The sequence below is a fragment of the Physeter macrocephalus genome, chromosome 6, assembly GCF_002837175.3.
Source record: "Physeter macrocephalus isolate SW-GA chromosome 6, ASM283717v5, whole genome shotgun sequence".
Classification (NCBI taxonomy): Eukaryota; Metazoa; Chordata; class Mammalia; order Artiodactyla; family Physeteridae; genus Physeter; species Physeter macrocephalus.
Window position 1 is genome coordinate 74019498 of NC_041219.1, and position 21276 is coordinate 74040773.

Here is a 21276-nt window from a genome sequence, read left to right on the forward strand (position 1 = left end):
TAAAAAAAAGAAAAATAGCTACTTTATAATACATTGAAGAGTTTTTGAGTGAGCCATAGTTTTAGTTTACAGACAGTCTGTGCTTCTTACCACAATGTGTTTCTGAAAACTATATTACAAAAGCAATGCATTTCTCATAGGAAATTCCACTGGAATAATATAACTGGGATTACTTTCCTAGGGAATACAAAGATAAAAATGGATAGGTAGATAGGTAGAAATACTCTAACCATCCATATATTTAGAAGAATGAACATCTTGTAAAAGTGATTAAAATGTGCTTTGTTGTACTTTCATAAGGATCATTCTTTTCCCCAAAATTATTACTGTATCATGTAAATATCTTAAGACCTCACCAAGGACCCTCCCATGTATGAGGGCCCAGAGAGGCAAAGAGTCCTGAATGGATAAAGTCTTTCTCCATCTTCCCACACAGCTAGACTGAGAAGTTAAAAAAAGTCACAGAAGTGTAGAGTGGGGAGACTTCATTATTTTTCAGTGAAGTCAAGAGATTATTTTTGGGTCAAGTGAACTTCTAACCACCTCAGGGCTATTTTTCCTCTCTGGACTATTCTACCTTGAGTTAGCTAAATTCACCCCTCCTGCCTCAGCCTTTTCCAGAATGCTATATAAATGGAGTCATACGTTATGCAGCCCTTTGAGACTGGCTTCTTTCACCTAGTATCACGTTTTTGGTTTTTTTTTTTGTGGTATGCGGGCCTCCCCCCGCTGCGGCCCCTCCCGTTGCGGAGCACAGGCTCCGGACGCGCAGGCTCAGCGGCCATGGCTCACGGGCCCAGCCGCTCCGCGGCAGGTGGGATCCTCCCGGACCGGGGCGCGAACCCGGCTCCCCTGCATCGGCAGGCGGACGCGCAACCACTGCGCCACCAGGGAAGCCCTAGTATCACGTTTTTGAGATTCATCGGTGTTGTTGGGTGTACCCATGGTTCATTCCTTTTTACTGCAGAGTGGTATTCCACTGCATGTATTGTTTATCCATTCACCACTGAAAGATATTTTTTAACTGTTTCCAGTTTTTGCTGTAAACATTGAGGAACAGATCTTTGTGTGAACTTAGGTTTTCATTGCTTTTGGTAAATATTTAAGAGTGAGATTTAGGGCTCATATGGTATGTGTATGTTTAACTTTATAAGAAACTGCCAAACTCTTTTCCAAAATGGCTGTAGCATTTGGTACACCACCAGCAATATATGAGAGTCCTAGTTGTTCTGCATCCTTGTCAACGCTTGCTATTGTCAGCATTTTTATTTCAGCCATTTTTGTAGAGGTACTTCATTGTGGCTCTTGATATTGTTGTTTTTAGGGAGGCACCTTAAATGTTGGTATTCCCAGGGATTCCATCTAGGGTACTCTTTTCTTCTCACTCTCACAGCTTTAAATTCTATCTACATGCTATTAAATTTCAAATCTGTATTTTCCATCTGGATTTCTCTCCTGAGCCTCCAGATTAACATATCCAGAAATCTCTTAGATCTTCTACTCTGGCAGAAAGGATGTCAGAACCAAGTTCATTACTGTGGTAAACTGCAAACAGCCATAAATTCTTCTCATCCCTGTATGTATGTCCCTTTGCAGGTGACTTTGCAGGTACTCCCATCAAAAGACAAAGTCAATTTCTCCACTTTTTGCCTCTGAACTTAGCCATATAACATTAGCAAATGTGACACAGAGGTTTGAATAGCACTTGAGCATTGGGGGGTTGCCCTTTCTTGCCGTTCTCACGCTCTCCCTAGGGAAGAATGTGAGTTAGCCTGCCAAATAGTGAGAGACACATGGCCCGGCCACCCCAATCAACAACCTATCCACAGGCAGATACGTGAATGAAGCCAACCCAGACCATCCAGCTGCCAACTGACCCCAGATACATGAGCAAGTTCATCAGAGATCAGCCAAGTCAGCTCAGAAGAAAAGAATCCACAAGCAAACCCATTCATGAGTTAAGTAAATGAATGCTCAGAAAGCCACTCAGTTTGGGGGATTTTGTTACATAATAATACAGAACTAATATAATTATCCTCCCCTATCAAGTAGTTTGTTTTGTATTCCATATCTCAATAAGTGCTACTAATACCTACCACATTGCCCAAATCTGACACCTGGGGGAATTCTAGGATGCATCCTCTCCCTCACCCCTACCTTCCACCACACTCCCACATACAAGGAGTCATCAATTCCTAATATAGTTAAATATTCTAGCTACTTAGTCCCTTATCATATTCTGAACTTTTTTTAACAGTCTCTTAGTTGACATCCCATCCTATATTTTCCATCTCTCCGTATAAGAAAATAGTCTTTCAAAATGTCAATTCTGATCATGTCATAGCCCAGCTTAAAAGTCTTTAATTGTGCTCCACGATCTTTGACATAAAAATTAACTGCCTCAGCATACAAGACCATAGGGCATCTGGACTCTCCTCCAAGCTCATCTCTGCCACTCTTCCACATTCTCCTCAGCTTTTAACATTCCTAAAAGCCACAGCCACAAATGGGTCATGCTACTCCACACCCCTGTGCTATTTCTCCCCAACCCTCTCCTTTCCACCGGATTAACAACTGCCCATTCTTCCATAGCTCCAGCTTACCTCCATGCTTCCTCTAAACTCCCAAGGCAATTATAATCCTCTTCTCTTACTTCCACAGCCCTTTGGGACTTAAGACAGTATAACTAGCGGTTAAGTGTCTGGATTTCAATCAGTCCTTTGCTTCTTACTAGTTATATGACCTTGGTCAAGTTATTTAACTTCATTGTATTGTACCTCAATTTCCTCAATAGAATGGGATGTGGCAGAGGATGTTACCCTTCCCTCCACCCTCCAGTATCCATTCTCTTCTTCCTTTAGGTGACAGAACTCCTGAATTCTAGGTAGGCACATGGCCAGCCCGCTAACCATCACACTCCTCTGCCTCCTTGCAGCAGATGTAACCATGTGTATGAGTTTCCCGTGGCTGCCGTAACAAATCACCAAACTTGGCAGCTTAAAATAACAGACATTTATTCTCCTGTAGTTCGCAAAGACCGAAGTCCAAAGTCAAGGTGTCGGCAGGGCCGTGTTCCCTCTGAAGGCTCTAGGAGAGAATCCTCTCTTGCCTCTTCCAGCTTCTGGTGGCTCCTGGTGTTCCTTGACTTGTGGCCACATAACTCCATTCTCTGTCTCTGTCTTCACAAGGTCTCTCCTCCATGTGTGTGTCTCCCCCTCTTTTGTCTCTTATAAAGTCATTTGTCCTTGGATTTGGGGCCCACCTGGGTAATCAAGGGTGATCTCATTTCAAGATCCTTAACTTAATTACATTTGCAAAGTCTCTTTTTCCTATGAAAGTAACATTCACGGTGTCTAGGTGTTAGGACATGGACTTATCTTTCGGCAGACAGCCATTCAACCCAATATACTATGGGACTGTGACATATGGGTAGGGGTAATACATGCAATTCCAGAAGTCCTCCTTAAAGCAGAAGCTACTTGCTCTGGATTCCTCTTGCTCCCTTTCTACTGACTGAGAAGTAGTAACTATTGAAGCAACTTTGGAAACCACATGTTGAAGACAGCAGTGTGGCAAGATGGTTCTGGATTACTCATCTAGGAACTATTAAGTGAAAGAGAAATAAACTTCTATCTCATATAAGCCATTGGTTTTTGTGGTTGTTGTTTTCTTTCTGTTACAGCACCTTATCTAGTACATGCCGCTAATAATAATATCTTAATAAAAATACATACCACTTAGGGTTGCATAAGGATTAAATGGATTAATAGAATGTAAAGCATTGCAGACATCACCTGACATATAGTAAGGACTAAATAAATGTCAGTGATTAGCCTCAGTGGTATTAGAGTAGCCCTGGTCACATTTAGTTATCATTGCTTTACTTGCCTATCTCCTGCAGAAGACCAAATTTATTGGGGTAATGGCTTGGCACTTTCATCTCAGTACTGTACTTGAAAAAATACCAAACATTCTGTTACTGTTTAAAAGGGAAATGCAATTTAACTCTGCATACCAATCATTACCCTAGGAGCTACTTTCATGAAAAGGTGAATACTAGGCCTGAAAGGCCTAGATGTCCCTTCCCTGCAGGCACAAATCTTTCAAGTTACAGGTCAATTGCTATCTTAATTAAGAAGCTTTTCTCATCTCTCAAAACAGGAAATTAAAATCTCCATCCTCCCACCATACCTTTACCACAACTTTTTATTTAGCCCTTATCATTGTCTACCTTGGGTTGCAATTATTTATAAACACATCTTATCTCCCTCAGTAGATTATAAATTCCTTGAGAGCAGCATTCGTTGCTGATTCATTTGAACCTTAGTAACTAGTTCACACACTGCACTGCACAGAGTGGATAACGAATAAATCTCTACTAAATTTATCAAGATCTTACAGTGTGAAAACACCAGCTTCACATAAGCCTGCCTCACCACCTACCAGCTGTGTGACCTTGAGCATGTTACTTTACTTCTCTACAGCGTGGTTTCCAAATTTGTAAAATGGGGCTATTAAGAATTAAGTAAGGTAACATGGATAAAGGCCATCAAAAGCACTCAAAGTTAAGAATTCCAATATTTAGGACTTTCTATTCTTAGAAAGAGCCATCTTGGTTACTAAGTTAAAGTGTTCAAAGACAAAATGCATTTATTCAGTACTTGCAAAAAATTTAGACACATATTTAACTTCATACACAATATTAGAAGGGAGATTTTTACACACGAGCCCCCAGCTCAGGAATATCGGCCCATGGATACACGATCAGTAAGCAAGGGAGTTGTTCTAAGACCACTAAACCACGTACATCACAAGTGTTAATTTTCTGCCCATTACTTTTCACTCTTCAAGGAGAACATTAAACTTCACAAGTCAATCCAAGTTCATACAGCACATATATATTTTAGATACTCAATGAATTGTATGAGGGCAGCCCTAAACAGCAGTTGATGAGATTTCCAAAGTAGTCTTATTTGACCATTCATAACCACAGCAAGTCCCCTCCAGTAGAGACTAAGGTATTTTAAAGTACGAGCCCTTTTACAATCTTGACTACCTTCAATAGAAGAAGCAAAGAAGCAAAGCAATCTGTTTTCATTTCATCCTTTGGGCCTTCTCTGAAACCTCACTGAAAAGAATAAACTTATTACCCAATTTCCACTGCCACTTAAGAGTTTAATAATAAGCTGTGAAAGGTTCTTAATATGATGACTTACCACAAATACACAGAATCAACACAGCAGTAACATTGAACTGGAGAATTTTAAAGACATTTGTTAATAAATTTTGTAATTTCTGGCTTGGAAATCCACTGCAATTTTCTAAAACTTCTCTGAGTAGCAGCAAACCACAAAATGCTACAACCTAAAAGAACTTCACTTAACGCAGGTAGAAGTTTTCCTCTTCTGCTACTCACACTACAGGTTTATATGTCAGAATGCACATTTAACACCAACGAGCTGAAATTTAGAGGCCTAGAATACAAAACTGTAATACTATAACCGGTCTATACATTGCTTTCTCATAAATGAAGTAATCAGTTAACAACTATGTTACACGCTGGGTAGTATTAAGACCTCCAAAGAAAGCATGTGACAAAAGAACTGAAATTATATTGCCTTTAAGAATTATAATTTTTTCTAGCAAAACATTTATTTATTAATTCAACAAAAATTAAGTCAGCTCCAGTGTTATTGAAAACACTGTTGTGGATCTTGGTAATTCAACAGAACACAGTCTTGCCCTCAAACACTTGGCAGTCTAATTGCAGGTCTTTCAACTAAAGAAACGAGTGCAAATTCTGAGCACGCACAGTATGTGACCGCGTCCTCAGGCCCAAGTTCACTGACACCACAGTGGATCCCAGCCTGTGGGCAGGTTCCAAGCTCAAGCTCCCGCATCTCTCCTCTTGTCCTCATGAGGGCTTCCCTGACACTTGAAGAACTTGCTCAGCTGCAAGCATGAGCAATCCAGATGTCTGTGTGGAAGGGGGTGACAACTCAACCCACAGAGGATGGAAGCTGGCCCCAGCCTTTCCACCCTTGGGTAGGAGATTCTGAAGCACGTTCCTCCTGGTTTCTCCAAGGGCCCTGCAGGACTGAGTTCCAGCTGCCACAGTGGCGGGCCTTATTCACACTTTACTGACTTTCATTCCAGGAGGCTGACTCTCCTTCACTCCCTCACTCACGCTTCCCAGGACCACCTCCCCAAAGTCATTCCCATCCGCATCTTCCAGGGTCGAATGTGTAGATGCTCCAACTAACACAGTCCTAATCTATTTCTCTTCAGATATATCCAATCACACTAGAAGAACACATGAAAGGAGAGTATCACATATATCCCTTTTATCCGCTTAAATTTCAAGATGTCATGAGGCTGGGCATTTGAATAAATAACGTGGATGAGAGTTAAGATCGAAAAAGAGAGAGAGAAAGAGGTAGCTTGGCAGGCTAGAACAATGACCAATGCTAAAAAGATGAAAGTAGCCAATTCTCCACTTGGTTCCAAAATACCAATTATGCAGCACACGAGGAGGGAAACAAGGGTCCAGAGCTGCAAATGAAAAAGCCTCAGGAGTTTGGGTTGACTAACAGCTGCGCATGAGTTAGGGAGTCCTACTGAGGACTCTTGGGACTCTTGGGCTGCAAGTTGTGGCATCCAAAAAAGAGGCAGCGTCTCATCAGACTGCACCCAAATGTACTATGTTCAGTTCTTTCTACACCGCTAAGAATTAATTTGACAAACCAGAAACCAAACACAGCAGTGTGATGAAGACTAGAGAAATCACTGAAGAATCTGTAGCTGACAACAGGTGAAAGAATTTTTTTTAATTAAGACCATAGAAGAAAAGATCTACAGGAATATAATCATTCTAAATAAATACTTAAAGCTCCATTGTGTGGAAGAGGGATTAGATGGAATCTATGTGGCTTTACTGGACCAACAGGTAGAATTTACAGGAGGGCATTATTCAATAGACAGTATGGTATAGTGGTTAAAAACAAACAGCTCTGGAGTCAGACAAACTTGTTTTGACTCCCCACTCTACCACTAATAAGCTCAGCGACCTTAAAACGGTTGTATACTTTCTTTATACTGAACTGTCCAACTGCAAAATTGGGATAGCAACAATTTCTACTTTATAGGGTTATTGTGATGACTAAACGTTAATGCACAGGAAGCCCTGAGCCCAGGGTAGCATGTATTAAAGGCTCGATAAATGTTAGTAACTTCAAATCTGAAACAGCTTCAGTCTTCATCCCAAAAAATTTACACTAACATCAAATCTGAAGAAATACAATAAAGCAATTGTTAAGCTGGTAGAGGAAGTAGTTATAATTGGCTCATACCAGAGAACTACTGTGCTAGACAAGACTGACATGTTCAACTACATAAAAAGTCGAAGCTACTACCTAGCTGGATGACTTTTTCGCAGATGCTTTTAAGTGTATAACCTCCATGAGTAGAGCCAAAAGGTGAGAGTGTCAGCCTTCAAGACGACTTCCCGGAATTATATGCAGAGAAGGAACTGAGTTAAAGAAATGGTCTTGTCAGTGTTCTCCCAAGTCGCTGATATTCACTACCTGCTTTCGTGTGGCACCGCACAGCAGAGAAAGTCTCTGTTTTAGCTCCTGAAGCATTCTAACTTATTGCCTCAGAATGACTTTTTGCTTTCCAGAAGCAGCCACTTGGTAGGGTTAGCGGATTAGGAAACAGTCACGTGTCAAATGACCACAGAGTCTCAGAGTTGGAAATTTCAAGACCAAATGGCCCAAGGCTGTGAACTATCTAATCAACCAAGAAAAGGAGCTGTCTCCGCTTCCCTCGGCCCTCCTGGGGAGTGGCCCCCTGGGTTCTGTGTTACTTCTGTGTTTTATCACCCTGATGGTAATAAAAGGACACACAAACCTCCCTTGTTTTGATTTAGATCAGTTTCTCCTCCTAATAGAAAATGCACACGTATTACTACGCACAAACTTTTGGAAAAATCTACGCCAGGGTTTTCTAGAGAACAGGGGGAGACGTACGTGCATAAAAGAACTGGGAGAAAAAAAAGAAAAATGAAAAGAATATAAAGTCAACAAAAATAACTGCTATAATTTAGTGTGCGGGAAGAAGGTTAAATTGTATATCAAAAAACAGGACCAGTGATAAATCGTGTTGATAATATGTGCCCCTGTACAAGGCAAGGAGAAGGGCAGTTAACCTCAGTGCTATTTCTTCTCAAAACCTAAGCCCCACTCTAATCATGACAAAAACATCAGCCAGACCCAAACCAAGGGACATTCTACAAAATACCTGGCCAGTACCCTTCAAAAGTATCAAGGTCATAAAAAAAAAAAACAAGGAAAGACTGTGAAAGTGTCACAGGCCAGAGGAGACTAAGGAGACATGATGATTAACGGCACGTGGGATCCCGGATGGGATGAGGATGGGGAAAGGACAATGGAAAACTGGTGACATGCGAAGGAAGCCTGGAATTTAGTCAATAGTAATGTACAAATGGTAATTTCTTGGTTTTGACAAATGTACCATGGTTATGTAAGATGCTAACATAGGGGAAACTGGATGGAAGGGAAGTCTCTATACTACCTTTACGACTCCTCTTACATCTAACTGTATTCCAGGGACTTCCCTGGTGGTCCAGTGGGTAAGACTGCACACTCCCAAGGCAGGGGGCCTAGGTTCGATCCCTGGTCAGGAAACTAGATCCCACATGCATGCCACAACTAAGAAGCCCGCATGCCTCAACTGAGACCCAGCGCAGCCACAATAAATAAATAAAATAAATAAATATTTATAAATAAATAAAAACGTATTCCAAAGTTTAAAGTTGATCTTTAAAAATGAGAGAATATTCGATCATGAAAAGAATTTTGCACTCACTTAAGAGAAAGCCAATGTGCTTTGGTTAATACTATTCCGATTGTGTGGTTTCTACTGAAAATAGCTGTCCAACCGCCAGGTTTTAAATAAGCCTTGGGAAGTTGTTTGTTTGTTAAAACTTCATTTCCTCTGCTCATGAGAGGCAGTGTGACACAGGACACAGTCAAAGGAGCACTTTTCATACAGTTTTGTGTATTGAGGAGACATGTTAACCTCTTTCAAACTCTGGCTCCTCATTCAAAAAAGTGGGGAACTGTACTAGATTTTTTTTTTTTTTTGCGGTACGCGGGCCTCTCACTGTTGTGGCCTCTCCCGTTGTGGAGCACAGGCTCCGGACGCGCAGGCCCAGCGGCCATGGCTCACGGGCCCAGCCGTTCCACGGCATGCGGGATCCTCTGGGACCGGGGTACGAACCCGCGTCCCCTGCATCGGCAGGCGGACTCTCAACCACCGCGCCACCAGGGAAGCCCTAGATTTACTTTTAATTGCCTAGAAGCTCTAAGATTTTATGATTCACTTGCACAAGTCATAAAGTGAGTATGAAAAATAAAAATCTTTTCAAATTAACTTCAGAACATCATTTGGCTGAGGCAAGAGGAACTGAGGTGCAGCTGAACTATAGTTTCTGATACACTACAGTTTCTTCACATTACCTGAGAAGTAACAAGAAAGGAAGGTACTCTGGAAACTTGGCAGAGGAGTCTGGAAATGCACGAGTGGTGATCTTGGAAGGCAAATCTATGAAAAAGTGATGGCTTTTACAGCCAAAGGGAACAGGAGAAATAAATACACTCAGGAAGAGAAGAGTGAAGCTGCAAAAACACAAGGTATGAGGAAGGATACAGCATTTGGGAAAACAGGGTTTGCTTATGGCTGCCAAGCAGTGTGAAGGTCAGGGCAGAGACAAGCCCATCTCAGGGAATCCTCCTCCGGGGCTCCGTCAGGATGGGCTTCCAAGAATCAGAGAAGAGTCGGAGCTTTAAGATAAAAGGGAACCGTGAATCTCCAACAGGAAAATACCCTCCTTCTCCAATGATGAGTGGAGTGAGACAAACGGCTTCATCTTAAACTAGAGGTAGAAAATGAGAGCAAACTAGCAAGGACAATGACCTAAAGTATTAGATTACAGGAAAAGCCAGCCTTCCAGGGGCGGACGGAGCACCTGAGTGATGCATACTTTGAACCAGTGCCCGCTGAACCATATGACACCAAGTATCTGTGTATAATTACCTACTGGGTACAAAGCTGTTACCGCAGAGTTCTCTCAGATACAGTAAAATATCGAAAAGAAAAAAGGCAGCCACAAAACCTGAAGGCTTATCTTTGACAGATTAACCTCCCCTGACTGACAGAGGAATAAGGCTACCCAAGCTCGTGGCCGTGAAGCGTGAAGCACCCCTGGGAACCAAGTTGTTTCACATGATCCCAGGGAAAGTTTGGGTCTCCCACCCACAAGCATCTAATGGCTTTTTTTTTTATTATTCTTGTTTTTAGGCAGCCCTGGCCTCACCAGCCAATGACAGATGTCCTCTGAGACGCTAAGTGGTTGGGTGACCTACTTAAGATGACACAGCCAGCGAAAAGTGCAGTTAAAACCCGAACCCCAAGCTTTTTTCTGTTACAGATGCAGATTTGTTGCCCCAGTTCGCTTTTAAAACTCTTTTATCTTTATCATCCTACAGTTCACAAAGGAGTGTCTGTGGATCTGGATTTGCTTATCATCCCTACTCTGAACTCGATGTGTCTCTTCCACCTGAGGAACAGTGGTTTTCTACAATTTAGGAAGCTTCTCGCCCGTATCTCTTTACATGTTGCCTCATTCTCATGCGCTCCAGCCTCTCCTTCTAGAATTCGATTAGACGCTGCTGGATCTTCTCAGTCCCTCCTCCACGCTTTCCATGACTTGTTCAAACTTACCTCTGCACTGCATTCTGGGTAATTTCCTCAGCTCTCTTTTCCATAACACTGTCTCCTCATCTTTATATAATAGCTAGTTCATCTCTTTAGAACCTATATCTTCCTTTTCATATTGTCCATTCTTCCATTAGGCTCCTCTAGCCTCTTCTGTCTCTGAAATCATTTCCACACACTTACTGCACAGTGTCTGGCAAGGTGTCCCGGAGCACTTCGGGTCTTGTTTGCCACAACTGCTGACTCTCCTTCATGTGGTTCTACTGTGAGTCCATCCTCGGTGGGGACTGTGTATGGCTGAGAACACCTCACGTGCCCAGGGCTGGAGGAGTGTCCCCACTGAGCACTGTTATGGGTGCTTCTAATGGGTGGTATATCTCCCACAGCCTTCTTTCTGCTAATTTCTTCACCTGGGGAGACATCTGGATCACTTATTCAAAGTGACCAATTTCGGGACTTCCCTGGTGGCGCAGTGGTTAAGAATCCACCTGCCAATGCAGGGGACACGGGTTCGAGCCCTGGTCCGAGAAGATCCCACATGCCGCAGAGCAACTAAGCCCATGCGCCACAACTACTGAGCCTGCGCTCTAGAGCCCGTGAGCCACAACTACTGAGCCCGCACGCCACAACTACTGAAGCCCGTGCACCTAGAGCCCGTGCTCTGCAACAAGAGAGGCCACCGCAATGAGAAGCCCGCGCACCGCAACGAAGAGTAGCCCCCGCTTGCTGCAACTAGAGAAAGCCCATGTGCAGCAATGAAGACCCAACACAGCCAAAAATGAATGAATGAATTAATTTTTTTTTAAAAAGTGACCAATTCCACTCAAAGGACATTTATTGTCCTCCTCACACTCTCTGCAAGATGAAAATGCAATATTCTTGCATATTCTTATAATAAGAACTGTGTAGAAAGTGCCTATCACAGAAAGGGAAACATGGGAAACATGTACCAAACATTAGGCATCTCCCTTCCCCACTGCAGGGAGAGCACACCCTGAGCTGGGTCTGGGGCTCTAGCAAATCCTTTTGACTCTCTCTCCAGATCTGTATCCCTTATTAAACCTGCTTTTCATCATTGTGAGGAGGAATGCTTACACAGTATGTTCAAAACGAATGTTGTTTTTAAATTATTATTATAAGTATACACAAACTATGAAATTGATTTACACAAGCTCTTAATTACTGGTTTTAGTTGTCTATGATTCTCTGCAAGTTCCATTAATCCTTCTCTTGTAACAGTCATAATCAGTCTCCTACTATGAACAATTTCTCAGTTGACAGTATGATGCTATCTCTAAAATTATACCTACAAGGGAGTTCTAAGACAATTGTTAGTTATTATATACCAGCCAAAGTGACATTTTAAAAGCTAAGCTAACACATCAGCATCACCATCCTGGAGATTTTACAAAGATAAATTAAAGAGCTGATAATGAAACACTAACATTTATAGTACAACTGTCACGGAAATATATAAATACATATCATTTGGCTGTATTTACTGGTTTGAAAAGTGGCCTCTCACAGTTAATTACCAAGATTTCCTTTCAACACACAGACCACTGTCCAGCAAAACAAAACTTGAAACTATTCTTTCGGTATCAACCCTTCAACGTGTAAAAGAAGAAAAATGATGGGGATATTTTTGAAAGAATTTTCAGTGGACATATTTCTATTTGAAAGTTTCACGCTGAATAAAGTTCTAACATTCCTTATTTTAAGACACAAAAGTACCCCCAGTTAGATCACATAATATAAAGTAAGCATCTCTTTCTTACCTCGGAACTTCTTGGGAGGGTTGGCGAGGTCCCCCGCCTCTGGGTGCACCACACATCTGTCATCCACTAGCCTGGAAGTAAAAGCATGTTCACATGTTGACATCGTCATATTCACAAAGCACCGACTGCACGTGGATACCGCATAAATATTTACAGAGTTTTAATACCATTCTTCACTCAGAAATGTTTGAAGAGTCACGGATTTGTAAAAAGATTTGGTTACAAGGACACGAATTAAAGCAGGGTTTATGAAATAAAAAATTAAGAAACATTGTTAAGTGGTAGGAAACTGGTTAGAGAAATCATGAGAGAGACAAACCACGTAACACTGTAGAGCTAGTTACAGTTCTATTTTTTAAATGCACTGGCCTGCAAAACATGTATAATATGTTGTGAAAATGAGTGGGAACCAATCAATAAGATATTGTATACATGTACACACACACACACACACACACACACACACACCCCTCTACACAGACACATATGATGAGGACTGGAACAGAGACACCAAAACTTTAACAGTGGTCAGACTGCCCATAGTTTTTATGTTCTTGTGTGTGTGCGTGTGTGTTCTGTTTTGTTTTGTTTTTATAAGGAATGTGTAAGCTTATGAGATCAGGCTCACAGAATGACCACACAGTGGGGGTAAAGAGCGCTCATCCTGTGTTCAACCCTGGCTCAGTCACTTCCCAGCCAGGTGACTTTGAGCCTCCTTCTTTACACCTGCAAAACAAGGATAAGAGTACCCACCCCACAGCATTGTTAGGAGGATTAAATGATTTAATATCTGTAAAGTATCTAGTACAGTTTCTAGCATAGAGTAAGCCCTTATACAAGTGCTTAATAGATAAATAAAATCAGGGATTTTCCCTGCCTTATTCCTCACCATACTATCTGCCTCTAGAAAGGTGCCTACCACATAGTGAGTACTCAGCAAACATTACTCAAATGAATAAAGTACCTTTCTAGTTACAAAAACATGCCCCTATTAAAATATTCACGAGAAGCCAATTTCTAGGACAATTCCGAGAGAGGCTGAATCTCTGACCCGAGAGCCAGGAGGCGTAAATCTCCCGCTCAGAGTAATATCTAACTAGCAAAAGACTCACTAATGTTCATTTTTTCCATTGACTAAGTGATGGAGGTAACTGGGGTTTTCTCCAGAATATTGTGACAATGCATGTGAATTAGTTCCAAATTTGTGAGCTCATTTGAAGAGAGATACCCCAGTTGTGACTTTGTTTTTTTAAAAAAAAACATATTAATCAGACTCACTAGTATGCATTAACTCCAGCACAAAGTAAACCCTGATTCGTGACCAACTGTCCCCTTGAACTAGGATGATTACACAAATCAAGATGAAACTTTTGGTTCTTGGTTTATCTGGTTACAAAAGCAGACACTTCCTAAATCACTGGATTTTTCTATGAGATCCAATTTCCACAAAACAAAAATGCTAATTTGATCAAGCAATATGGTTCTTTCTTTGATTTTTTTTAATATACTTCATTCACACTGGTTTACTAAAATGTGGTTTTACAGGAGCTGCCAAGCATGCAAGAAATTCCTTTCAAGAGTCTTTAAAATTGTTTTCTTAGAAACAGGAAGTCACATTGGGTCAAGAGAAAGCAAACCCAAACCTCCACAATATTCAACTTCAGGCTGTAACACAACGTGAAAGGCTCAGCGTCCTGAGAATGTCACAACGTAATATTTAAATTTTTAAAAATGCTGTGAGGGAAAGGTCAGCTTTTCTAATTAGTTAGGACAAGTTAAGAATTCAAAACATAATAATAAAAAAAAACATAGTCTCATTTAGCGTGCATAAAAATTATATTAAAAGCGGCATGGGTATTTTACTTATTCTTAGTGCCTGCCAATCCCACAGAAATGCAGGCTCCCCTAGAATGCCCTGAAGAGTCCTCACCTGCATGGGCTAGCCACCAAGAGGAATGGGAAAAACTAAAGCCATCAATCAGGTCACAGTGCATTTATGTAAACATTTATGACTATCCTCAAATATCTGATAGCCCAGATAAAAACACAGTAATTAAGAGTGACTTCAGTTCTAAGAATTTGTCCTATCCCTTAGAAACAAAGGTCTGTGAAAATTACAAAGAAAGTCATCTCATCATGCAGACTTAAAGAACTGGAGCTGAGGGCTTCCCTGGTGGCGCAGTGGTTGAGAGTCCGCCTGCCGATGCAGGGGACACGGGTTCGTGCCCCAGTCCGGGAAGATCCCACACGCCGCGGAGCGGCTGGGCCCGTGAGCCGTGGCCGCTGAGCCTGTGCGTCCAGAGCCTGCGCTCCGCAACGGGAGAGGCCACAACACTGAGAGGCCCGCGTACCGAAAAAAAAAAAAAAAAAAAGAAAAGAACTGGAGCTGAGTTTAGAGAGAATGGAAGAAAGGGAAGGTTAGGATTTAATGGGTGAGAAAAGAAACAAGGAGTGTGAATCTGTTATAAAGACATATATGATCACTGATGCTAAATGTCAAACAGGATTTTACTGCACAACTTCTACAATATCTACAAGAGCATCTTCTTGAATACCTCCAGGGCCAGAGTATTCACCACTTACCATCTTTCTGCCAGTACTAATATTAGAAATCTGTTGTATAGGTCTTTTTCCCATCCCAGTACTTACATTTTCTTATGACCGCTTGCTTAATTGTCTGATCTTCCAATAAATTGTAACTCCATGAAGTCAGAAACTAAATCCAACTTGTTTACCATTATATCCTTGGCATCCACTAGAATGAGTTATAGTAGCCACTTAATAAACATTTGTTAAATAAATCAATGAAAAAATGAGACTTGCTTTCCCAAATATCTTTCCCTTTTTGATCTCAGTTCTTTCTTCTGGAACGACATAGACTAAGTTTTCTTTTTCTGGAATGAACAAGACTATTTCTCTCCAGTTCTTCCTCATATGGATATTTACCAAGGAGCTCAACATCCTTTCATACACCCAAGTGTTAACATCCCCCTTAAATGTGATCCTGGAAGCTATTCACGAGTCCAGATGTGCCCCCAACAAGTGCAGGGGTCAGGGGACCGTTACCTCCTTCTTTTTGACACTAAGCTTACAGTTAACAGTTATGCAACCTCAGACTGCAGTAGCTTCTGTGGCAGTCAATCCCACCTCTGACATTCATTGGGCTTAGAGCTAAACAATTCCAGGTTTTTTTCGTGTGTACTACTGATAAGCCAGGCTTTCCCATCCACCACTGGGGCAGTTAACTTTTACAATTTAGGAATAAGAATTTACAATTGAATAGGGACAAATATAAAGATCAACCTTTGGCCTAAGAACAGAAATCCTCTGAAAACCATCTATTCCATCCCTAAGTCATTTAAATACCCTCTCATGATAACTGCCCATTTTTCTCACTGATAAACAGTGTTTCCCAAATTCAGCTCATTGGCTGAATCATATATATATAGGAGGTAATAATAATAAGTTTCTTTGGTCCAGATCTAACAAACCAAAATTTCTGGGGATAAGGTCTAAGAATCTGTATTTTTTAAAGGCTCTCCAAACTTTCTTGAATGGATTAGGAGTACCTGCTCTCCCAGAGTACCCGAGGCTCTCCTCTATAAGACAACTTATCACACTCCATCAAGATTTCTTATATAAGCATATTTCACTAGCACCAAAAATTCTAAGTTCCAAGAGAGTCAGTGCATTTCTGTTCTGCTCACCATAATATGCCCAAATCTAAGTATTAGGCCTCAAACATGGAAGATGCTAAATAATTATTAATTGAGTGAATGACTGAGGCAATTTTTGAATAAGTGAGTAAATCAATCATGGTATTTTTGGTAGATCACAAAAACATTAAAAAAAAACTGGAACTAACAAATGGTTACCTAATAGTAGATGGAAGAAAGGGTAGGAAATATTCCCCATCCAGGCGTGTCTCAGAAAGTTATCAAAAATGTCAAATCCTGACAAGGGCCAAGATAGCCTGCTCTAAATAACAATATCTTATATAGCACCTTTCAACCCAATCTATCAGTGCACTTTAATGGGCTAAATTAAATGCAGCTAATGGGCTGCATTTATTTTCCCCTGTCTGAATCAGCAACTAAGCCAAACAGGCAATTCTAGTGATAGCTTAGAATTCTCAATCTGTCACTGAAACTCAACTAACATAAAATCTGTTTTCCTTCATAGCTATCTTTTCTTCATAAGGTCATAGCTGTAAATTATTTTGTCACTGCAATTGACAAGAAAAAAATCATTCAACAATTAGACCTTCCAAGGTATCTATAAGGAGATTTCATTAGCTCCTTCGAAGATTTCATACATAAATATAAATCAAAAATATATGTGAATCAAATTTTAACTGGACAGATATGCCCCCTAGAGAAATCTTGCAAATGTGCATATGGAGACATGTACAAGAGTGATAGCAAACACTGGAAAAACCCAAATATCCATCAGGAATAGTAGCATGGATAAATAAATTATGACAAATGAATAATTTCATACAAAAGATAACTATTTTTTAATAGATAGCTAGTGGGAAGTAGCCGCATAGCACAGGGAGATCAGCTCAGTGCTTTGTGTCCTCCTAGAGGGGTGGGATAGGGAGGGTGGGAGGGAGATGCAAGAGGGTGGGGATATATGTACACGTATAGCTGATTCACTTTGTTGTACAGCAGAAACTAACACAACATTGTAAAGCAATTATACTCCAATTATACTCCAATTTTTTTTTTAATTTAAAAAATTTACTTCTCAAAAAATATGGTTATCATGCTTTGTACACAACAGCACATTTACTAGATAATACTCCTTCCAGAATCACAGTCTAAACCAATCAAATAAATGGGGGTATATGGGCACATAAGGCAGATGACACACAGTTTTAAAATAATTTTCAGAGCCAGAATTGGTAAGTTGGGCAGAAAAGCAGTAAATCAATCCTTATATGGATACATGAAAATTATATGCAAACTAGAAAATGAGCATATGTTTTAAATAAATCAGGTTAGATTTAATCAGGCACTACAATGAATGGAAATTTATTATATTCCTTTTGATTCCAAATTTCCAGTTTATTGGAAAATCTAGTAACCATTACAGCTTCTAGCTGAGGGACAAGAGGACAGACAGTCCTTTAACATCCAATAAAGTTGTTAAAAAGAAAGATAACTATGTTTTAAAGTGAATAAACTGCAGCTGCATGCAACAGCACTGAAAATCTCACAGACGTAAAGTTGAGCTAAAAAAAAAAGGAAGTCCCAAATGTTATATAATTCCATTTATACAGACAGCATAAGTAGGCAAAACTAAACAGCATATATTTTAGGAACACACATGGAGTGTAAATAAATTATTGTATAAAAATACAGGGCTTTCAGATTTTTAAGTAGATTTCCAAAAGAAAGCAAATTATTCTTTGGTCTCCAGTCTCGCGTTATTCCACCAACTGCAAAGAAAATGTCACGAAATAGGTATGCTAGTCATATATTTTTCCTCATGAAGCCATAAGTGGTACTTCTACCTTGAACACTTTTTAAAAGTGTGTTATCTTCCTGATATATGCCTACCACATATATCTGATATTTGTACAATTAAGTGATATAATTCATTTCTAATATTGGTACAATGACACTGAAGCATATTTAAATAAAATGAATTTGAGGGGAGAGAGAAGGTGGGGAATCCACAGTGGGTATTATTAAAAACTATTGGTAAGAAAGGGGGCTAATATTGTGGCTAGGTTCATAAGTAGGGTGGAATTGCCTTTACAGCACTTTCAGGACTGTCACAAATCACTTTATCCCTAATTCTGGGATTTTTACCCTGCTGGCCGTATGAATTTCTCCCTTGGCTGCAATCTTCTGACTTCTTAGCAAAACTGTCCATCCACCGCACACAACCCTACCACCCACCATCACCACAACCCTCACATCAGTCAAGCCTCTCCTTCACCTTCATCTAGAAGTAGTACTAGAGTAGAAGAAAACAAACCAAAAAAAATTGAGCTCTCTAATCCTTGGTCTGCCACTCCATAACCAGCTGTGTTTATGCTAGCCACTTAACCTCTCTGTGCCTCATTTTCTAAATGGGGCAGCTGTGATCTCACAAATTCCTTCCGTTTCTGCGCTTTTTCATTTCTCTGATCCTGTATTATAATCAAGTTTGGCTTGTGGTATCATCTTCCAACAGCAAATTCTGACTTTATAATATTTTATACATTGTAGTTTGAAAGTTTAACTGTTTAGAATCAATTTTTTTAAGTTTATTCATTATTTTACCATTCCAAGCAAAGTGCTGGTATGTGATTTTTGTTCCATTCATTCACCACTATGGTCACTATGGACATAGTGACCATAGTCTTAGAACACAGTATTTTAGCATCTTAAGGTCTTGCCATTTAGTAATAGGGACCTTTTTTTACTGACCAGTACTCAAGCTGCCTAAGTAAGGAGCCAACCTCCAGGCCTGTAGATTCTTGTTTGTAAGCCAATTAATCTGTCTCATAATTCAGAGCAACTTAACAGGAAATTGTAGGTTCTACAAATGTCCAGTTCCACACCTTAGGTATGGTCTTAGGTCTGATAGGTCCTGTGGACACACCCCTGCACAAGGCCATAAACAATTCTAATCACACAAAGAGGGAAGTAATTTCATTGTAAAACTTTCTGCCAAGAAGTGTTCTAACTTGTAAATGCAAAACAGATGCAACACAGAAAATTCACTCATAGCTGTACTCATATTTTGCCTATGATAACAAGTAGAGTTAAATTCCCTTTTGCCATTGGAAATGTAAGATTTTTAAAAGTTAAACCAATAATGTTTAACATTATCTTCTCTTCTTAGATTTCTTATTTCAATAATATATCTTTATTAGAACAAATATTTTAAGTTTAAATATTAAAAGTATATTTAATTCCATGTGTAAGTTTTTCAACCATGCACAGGTTTGTTGCTGCTAATGTTTCTAAAATTGGTTCCTTCCAAAGCTGAAATTTTGCTTGCTCTTAGGTATTTAAAATGTTTCCAGTTGTTCTTCCATGAAAGATAAAATTAATCTAAACCACATAAAAATTACAGAATAAACACTAAATTTTCAAGTACTACTACATGGAAACCCCTAGAAATAAAGAATGAATCCTTACGCTTAAATTTTTTTGATGAATGCTATCGTCTAGACCAAATGACTCAAAGACCTTTAAACAAAATGGGTATCATGAGGAATACAAACGGAATGCTGTCACTCACGTTAACTTTTTTAGAAATCACTGCAAGAAGCCATCATTTTGTGAAACAATTTATTTATTTTATTTATTTATTTATTTATTTATACAGCAGGTTCTCCTTAGCTATCTATTTTATGCATATTAGTGTATATATATCAATCTCAATCTCCCAATTCATCACACCACCACTACCATCACCACCAACCCCCTTTCCCCCCTTGGTGTCCACACATTTTTTCGATGCATTTGCGTCTGTATTATATTCAGCGTACGGATGCTAGTGAAACTTGGGGGAAGAAAGACTAAGAGTTACACATTGCCTTTCAAAGAGAAGCATGTATATCTATCTGACCATGACTTCAGAAAGGATTTGCCTGTATATTTTGAAAGCTTAAAGTCCTAATCCAGCCAAAGAAAGCAATCTGATTTTTTTCTTCTAGGATTTTCCTTCTCCATCTAACAACTTCCTTTCCTTGATCCTCCTACCCTTCCTGCTCAACCTCTTTGAACCCAATACTACTGCAAGTCAGTATGTGCAGCATTTTGTTCTAGATGGTCCATTACTGCTCTCGTGAAAGTCAAAGCATTTGTAAAGTGTCTTTCTCAGGATATGAATGGGCATCTATACCAGTTGAGATCAATTATTTAGTGATGGCTAAGGTGACCTTAACTACTACCAGTTCTCAATTATCTGCAGAGAGCTAGAAAATCAAGGGCACTGGTAAAAGTGACACACTAGGCAAAGTTCAAGTCCAGATCTTTGCCACTACTACTACTACCACCACCAGACTGTCATTCCTATCTGAGTTTTTGTCACATGGTTGGCACCAACTTTCTCAGGAAAAAAGGCTGTAAAATGGGGAACTCACTTCTTCCAAGAATAGACACCTCCCTGGCCCCAGGTTTCTGCCTGGCTTTGGTGGCTTCCTCACATTTCCACATAGTTGTTTTTTATATTTTCTCCAGAATTTATAGTAGTTATACTGAAGATTAAATTCAAGAAATATGAGTTCAAATATTTTACAAATTACTAATAAGACAATGCAACAAACTGCTATGCATGCATCAGCAAAAACAACAATAAACGTATTGTTAATTACCAACTAAAAATATAACTATTATGAATGTTTAAAGACATTAAAGATAATTTTCCTAAAAGAGCAAAAAGGGGCTTCCCTGGTGGCGCAGTGGTTGAGAGTCCGCCTGCCGATGCAGGGCACGCGGGTTCGTGCCCCGGTCCGGGAGGATCCCACATGCCGCGGAGCGGCTGGGCCCGTGAGCCATGGCCGCTGCGCCTGCGCGTCCGGAGCCTGTGCTCCGCAACGGGAGAGGCCACAACAGTGAGAGGCCCGCGTACCGCAGAAAAAAAAAAAAAAAAAAAAAGAGCAAAGGGTAAGAGCCCATCAAAAATGGGCAGACATTACTCAGCCATAAAAAGAAACGAAACTGAGTTCTTTGTAGTGAGGTGGATGGACCTGGAG

General features: G+C 40.2%; 1 protein-coding gene across 5 annotated transcripts in view; it reads right to left on the reverse strand.

The window, feature by feature from the left end:
* ITPR2 (inositol 1,4,5-trisphosphate receptor type 2) overlaps positions 1-21276 on the reverse strand; it is a 537217-nt gene that overhangs the window by 484153 nt on the left and 31788 nt on the right. For all 5 annotated transcript variants that reach the window (XM_024129066.3, XM_028491109.2, XM_028491107.2 and 2 more), the window contains exon 2: positions 12576-12646. In XM_024129066.3, the coding sequence (XP_023984834.1) occupies positions 12576-12646 (71 nt within the window). The remainder of the gene's footprint in view (positions 1-12575; positions 12647-21276) is intronic.